The sequence below is a fragment of the Manacus vitellinus genome, unplaced genomic scaffold (genome assembly GCF_001715985.3).
Source record: "Manacus vitellinus isolate BGI_N305 unplaced genomic scaffold, ASM171598v3 scaffold_5_pilon, whole genome shotgun sequence".
Taxonomy (NCBI): Eukaryota; Metazoa; Chordata; class Aves; order Passeriformes; family Pipridae; genus Manacus; species Manacus vitellinus.
The window spans coordinates 33,791,311-33,798,209 of NW_021940682.1; the positions used below are offsets into that span (position 1 = coordinate 33,791,311).

Genomic DNA, 6,899 nt, shown 5'->3' on the forward strand with positions numbered 1-6,899 from the left:
TACACAGGACCATCCCTAAGAGTCACACCATGTGCCTGAGAGTATTGTCCAAATGCTTCTTGAACTCTATCGGACTTGCTGCTCTGTGACCCTGCCTTGTCTCCCTGCCTTGAGATTTTAAACTTGGTCACTTCGTGTTTGCTGTGGCCAAGAGGGCCACTAGTCTCCACTTCGCTCGGGAAATCCCCTCTGTTAACAAGCAGCAGATCAAGGAGGGCATTCTTTCAAGTCGACTCCCTTAGGTTCTGTTCCGTAAAGTTATCATCCAGATTTTTTAGGAATCTTCTGGCCCAGGTTGTACCAGCTGTGTGATGCTCCCAGTTAATTTCTGGCAAGTTGAAGTCCCCCGTAAGGACAAGGGCAGTTGACTTGGAAGTGTTCCTCAGTTCCTCAAAGAATAATTCATCAGTGTCAGCATCCTGGCTGGGAGGTCTATAGCAGACTCCCACAGTGACATCCACATGATTTGTTTGCCCCTTGATTCTTACTCAGAGGCTCTCAACAGTGCCATTGCCGACTGTGATCTACATACATTCTAACCCTTCTGTTACATACAGTGCCACACCTCCACCTCTTCTGCCCTGCCTATCCCTCCTGAAGGACCTGTAATCATCCAACAGGGCACTCCAGTCACAGGTCTCATCCCATCAGGTTTCACTTATGCCAATGATCAAAACTCTGGGAGTGGACCAAAGCTTCAAACTCCTCTTGTTTGTTCCTCGTGCTATGTACGTTGGTGTGCACAGGTTTCAGGAGTGGTACATTGTAGCCAACACCTTGTGAAGCAGATTGAGGGATCCCATGGAAGAATCCTCAAGTGCTCCTTTCCTCAAGTTTTGGCACACCACCCCATCTCTCATCACCAGCCTGGTTTTGTCCCTTTCCCCTTTCCAAGCTAGCTTGAAGCTCTGTCAATGAGCCCCACTACCTCCAGCACTAAAACTCCTTTTCCCCTCTGAGACACGTGCATCCTGTCAGGTGTCAGTAGACAGGTGTTGAGTAGATCATCCCATGGTCAAAAAGCCCCAAATTTTTCAGAGTACGCCAACCTCGGAGCAACTCATTGACCTTATAGATCTACCTATTTTTATCAATATTATTCCTTGTTACCAGAAGGATCAAAGAAATCATTACTGTGCTCCTGATCCCTCTACTAATCATCCCAGGGCCTGAAATCTCTTTTGATTGCCCTCGGACTTCTCCTTGTTATTTTGTCACTGCCAGTTTGAACAACCAATAGCGGATAGTAATCAGAGGACCTTACTAGACTGGAGAGTTTTCTAGTCTCTTCTCTGAGCTCCTGGGAGAGAGTAGGCACAGAGGACTAAGACCATTGTCTCTGTGTTTTCAATTTCTAGGTAAATGCCATCAGCCCTGTCAAAATGGAGGCAAATGTACTGGTAGGAACAAATGCAAGTGCTCCAAAGGCTACCAGGGAGACCTGTGTTCAAAGCGTAAGTACCAAAGCCACTCCATCAGTCCTTGTTGTGGGAGCATCAATCCGGCTATGCAGTGTCTGTTTATATAACATCAGCACTAATTGTTTGTTGTCAAATATTTCGAGTTATTTAACTTTCTGGACATAGAACATACACCAGACTTAAGGGAATTATGAAACCAGAAACACTTTCTTTTACTAAAGTCTCCTCACAGTCTCTTCTGTACTCTGAGTTTCTAAAAACCATCAATATGTCAGCTCAGCAATAGTAGTTTAGTAATAGAGAAATGTTTGATAAAATGTCAATACTTCACCACATTAAAATCCAACAGGAACATTTTGTGTGAGGAGTGCTGTGGGCTGCCCTCTTCCCGCTGGTTCTGGTGCATGCTCTGGAACAACTCTGTTGTGGAAAGGCACAGATGTATTATGAGAGCCCCAGCCTGTGCCAGAACCAACCCATCATGTGGAACAGCAGGGAAAGCAAATGCGTGACTGAGTCTGGATGAAAGGCCAAGAGGTCAGGCATATGTGCTTGCTTTTTTACAGCTGTCTGTGAACCTGGCTGTGGCCTGTACGGCACCTGTGTGGAACCCAACAAGTGCCAGTGCAAAGAAGGCTGGCATGGGAGACATTGCAATAAAAGTAAGTGAGAAACAAACCTGAGAGTCGTATCTGAGGTCTTACACACCCGATGATGAGCCTTTCCAGCATTATTAATAATACCACACTCCATTTTTTTCTAGTCCTTAATCCGAACAATAAAACGAGGATTTTCAATACTTCATCATTTTAACTGCTTAAAAAAATACTTAGAATCATTTGAAACTATTTTGCCAAGATCAACCTTGTATTAGAAATTCCAGAATCTGGTATCGATCAGATTTCTAGTTGACCTGGTCTGTCTTTCACTCATAGTATAAAAGGGATACAAGTCCTTCGGCACTCCTCAGTGATCAGCTAGCTTTAAAATGTTGGGAAGGCATTTTCAGAAATAAAACTCTGTCAGGTTTTAAAAATTATTAAAACTCAGAAAAAAGTGAAATGTCCTTTAGAAACTTTGGAGAAGACTTGAAGACTTATGCAAGATTTGTTCTTAGCAACTTCGGAATTTTGTCCTCCTCTTCCCACCCATGCATACAAAATGTATTGTCCCAATATTGTCCCAATATTTTATCCATAGCATACAAAATATATTGTCCCAAGCAAAGTTAAAGCCCTTAAAATGAATTTCTATTGTATTTATTGGTCCATTTGCCACCTCTTATAGCAATTGATCATTTTACTGGGTTTAAAATGGTACTATAAAATAATTTGAAATACAATTGGATATATCCGGTAAGAACTTCAGATTTAATTTTATATTTCATGTACCACAGTGCTGCAACAGCAGATCTTCAATATATAACCTTCATATACTCCCATGAGGTATTAATGTTTATCACTGTTAGCTACCAATTCACATTTAGTGTTTTAAGTGTCAATAATAAAAAATCTGAAAAATTTTGCAAAATTTTACGTTGCAACATCAACCAAATGTTTGTTTTTATTAAAAGCTGATGATGCCTGTGATTTGTATTATATCAAAATGTATTGTGATAAATATAGTATTTTAATTTCAAACTGAGTATTACCTAACTAAAATGGATTTTGCTGTGAAAATTAGGTTTAGGGAGTCCACTTTTCTATTGTTAGCTAGTGGATTTGTGTTTTAATTATTCGTGCTATTCTCTGAAGGAGAAATGCTGTAAGTTATGACTAGAAAAAAGATACATGGAAATTAACTGCAATTCATAAGTTCAGTATGAACTTTTTCTTCTTGTCTTACTCCTCTTATAAAGAACTCAGATAGCAAGTGAAAAAAACCACATTCTCTAAGTGACCATCCCCAAAGAAGTAATCACCTGTACAACAAAACCAAAGCTCATGCCTGCCTTGTGATCAGAACTAAATAGTTACACATTATTGTCAGCTCCAAGGTTTTGCATCCTTCATTATTTGGAGTTTGGATACAGTCCTGCTGTGTTTAGTACTCCAAAACTCTCTTTGTATTCAGCAAAGAAACTGTGAATAGGACATTTAGGTAACATTCATCCCCATTTAAGTGCCTGTGTAGGGCTTCAATTGCATATACATGTGCATGCACTGCAATTCACTCCTTTGAACTGAAAACAAATATCTCCCAATCTTGAAAGGATATTTATAGTTAATTTGAGAGATTTGTTTCATATTCCATCAAATTAATGGCTCCTCTGTAAAGCTGTTATCTTAAAAAGGAGTGGTTAAAAAATTAAACGGGGGACTCAGTTTTTCAAAGTCATTTCCATGAGCTTTAAGTAATGAGATGGATAAATGAACCTATAAAGAATTACGACATAATACTTTGGATTCCATTTTTATTGTTCACTTTCATTTTCCGAAAAAAAGCAGCTCTAAGCCTGTTTCAGAGTGCTTTTTTTCCTCCTAGGTGTTTATGATCACTGCTGTTCTTTCTCTTTGTATTCAACCATAAAACAAAGCCTAGCTCAGGTAGCTGGTGCAGATTTTCCCCAGGGAGCCTGTTGCTGGCAGATCATCATGACTGTCACCCACCTTGCACAGGCAGTGCACATGTGAACCCAGGGCTGAGTGACAGCCTGGGTGTGCTGATGGTCTCCTGGGCTCCCTGGCCAGGTGAGAGCATCTTTCTGTCTGGCAGGACCTCGTTCATCCCAAGGGGTAACAGAGGTGTGAGTGCTTCTGTAAGGCATAGCAAAACCCTTTGTTCAAATGTGGGAGACTGTTCCCACTTGAAATATTAGCTGTGGATCACAAGCCCACTTCTGTGGATTCTTTTTTCTTGAACTGGATAATTTTCCAGGGTACGGAGGCAGCGGTTTGAGCGCCCTGAGGCCAGCAGGCAGCAAGCACAGGCAGCACATGCCTTCGCCGAAAAGGGCCGAGGAGACGCATGTTCCACCCGAATCCAATTATATCTGGTGAACTCCAACATCTGAAATGGTTTGTGTTACACAAAGTGCATAGCCTTCATTAACCTCTCATGGATTGAATGTTAAAATGCTGTTCATTACAGTTAAGATTACTGGCTGGAATTTTATTAGCTTCATTATAAACCACTGAGCTGACACTTACTATTCCTTTTAAGTTTTATAAATACTTCTGTAGCATGATTATATAGGCTCCTTCTTTCAGTGCTTTGGATGGTGTTTTGTACTACAGTTACATTTAAACTTCCTTTTTTGATTATATAACTGCAAATATTCTCCAAAATTTAAGTAACAATATTCAAGCAGAAAAATTTGTAGATGCTAACCTGAATAATTTCAATGGCTACAGATTTAATTTACTTAAGAAAAGAAAGGTGCATGTTACAAATGTTTACAAATTGTGTATTTAGACTTTTCCCAAAGAAAAACAAATAAATAGATAAGTTGCCTAATTTAAAAACTGAATAACTCAATTCAATGTTATTTTTGGCCTTACAGTTTTGTGAAATACTGTGTATTAAAAATACACTGTAGTGGTGCCATTTAACCCACAGAATATATTGTAAACAAAGTACAACTGTAATGTATGAACTTTCTGCATCAGCTTGAAGCAATATAATATATTGTAAAGAAAACAGCTTTTATGTAATAAACTTTTTATACTGGCAGTTATATATAAAATAAAAATGCTGCTTTAGTTTTTCGAGTACTGCTCTCTGTGGCCTACTGCAGTCTCATCAACACTGGGTTGGGACGATGGCTTTTCTAGAGCACACTCATCAAACAATGGCACAATGGGATTGGTTTCCCTGTCTCTGCTTTTACCACCACAACTCTTAAAAATATTTCAGAAGAGCAACTTCTTCTTGTGCCTTTGCCAAGGAGGGGATAGCACTGAAGACCGGGTGTTTCTCTCCCTGTCCTTGCCATCCACCACATCCTCCTTTTATCTTGGTACTGCCAGTCAGCCATGCCAAGCTGGTGTGCCCTGTTCATGATGCCTCAGGTACTCGAGATATTCTTCTTAGAGCCTCTGTCCAAGCGGGCAATAGTCCAGCCCTGGCTGTGTTTCCTGTTCAAGGGGGATGCTCCCACGTTGTGTTGTGATCGGACCGTAGAAGGTTTTGGGTGCTGCGTGTTGCGACAGTCGAGGGCCATACAGTTTGTAATGTGACCTGGCTTGGAAGCAAGAAAAATGCTTTCTGTTTGCACTGAAGAGCAATAAATGTACAACAGATTATTTCAGACCCTTGCTATACTACAGTTCTGGCAACCTTATAATAAATAAATAAATAAATAACACATAATTGTAAGCATAAAATTAATGAGTGAGAAGTTTTGAGTTACAAGGAAGAAGTCCAGTGTATTAAACTGACCTTCCTGGTCTCTTAGTCAATGGACCCTTAAGCTAAGACTTGCTTAGCCCAGAGAGGGGAGGACAGCCCATTCTTTTGTTGTCCTTTGTGCAGTGGGACTGTGGATACTGCCCAGCAATCCTGATCCGACAGGAGACAGACCTCCATCACCACCCATGTCTGCAGCCTTCCGGGTCTGTTGTAAGGAGAAACACCACTGGGGAAGGAGGAGCAGGGCCAGGCCATCCCCACTACACCCAGGGCAGTAATGAGAAACAACCTGAACAAGGTGGTTTGTTCCCTGTCCTGATACCCTTCTCTGGGATGATGAAAGTAAAAGAGCTCAGGCTTGCTGAAGGAGGAGCTTGCTCAGCATGGATGTGTAACACCTGTGGCTGGTGGGCTCCAAAGTGACGGTCCCCAGCTCTCAGGTTTGTGTCTCCCAGGGGACCCCTGGCACCTCTCTGACCAGCCAAGGGCCTGTAAGGAGCCTGGGGCATGGGGCCTTTGTGTGGCAAATATCAGCTGCTGGTGGGAAAAGTGGGGCTTTTCCAGTTACTGGGGCCAGCAAGGGGAGCTGTGGGCAGGAAAGGTGCTCAGCCTCTGACCACAGTTGGTGCTGTCCCAAAAGCACTCTCTTCAGATCAAAAACAGATAGAAAACAGGCAGCACAAGGCACAGAAGAAAACACTTGGGTGATGAAAACCTGGGGGGAGGTGTTGATGAAGGAAACATTTTTGATATTTTTTTTAAAAGTGATGAAATAAGGAGATTAATATTAGGCTGAGATTAAATGTGTATCTTCTCTGTATTTCCAGGGAGGCCCCAGAAGTTGTGTACAAACACAGATATCACATTGCTATCTTTTTGCTCTTTCTTTTGCAAAGATTGACTCAGGTAACTGGTCACACACTACACTAAAAACCACAGAAATTTCTTAATTAAAATTCCTCAGATATTTTGGCTGAACTTTTTCTGCTCCTGTAAATTTATTAGAAAGCACTTCCTTAAAAATAGCAAGTGTATTTTTTTATATGAAGTAAATTTTTTTAATAGTGTTCCAAAGACACTAAATGCTGCTGTTTTGTTTTCACAGTTTCAACACTGATTTTTGTAAGT

The 6,899-nt window shown here is 41.0% G+C and overlaps 1 protein-coding gene across 1 annotated transcript in view; it reads left to right on the forward strand.

Annotated features, from left to right (window-relative positions):
* WIF1 (WNT inhibitory factor 1) overlaps positions 1-5,125 on the forward strand; it is a 43,000-nt gene extending 37,875 nt beyond the window's left edge. The window contains exons 7-9 of the mRNA XM_018080243.1: positions 1,359-1,454; positions 1,988-2,083; positions 4,299-5,125. Coding sequence (XP_017935732.1) covers positions 1,359-1,454; positions 1,988-2,083; positions 4,299-4,420 — 314 coding nt within the window. The 3' untranslated portion in view covers positions 4,421-5,125. The remainder of the gene's footprint in view (positions 1-1,358; positions 1,455-1,987; positions 2,084-4,298) is intronic.
* The last annotated feature ends 1,774 nt before the right edge of the window (positions 5,126-6,899 follow it).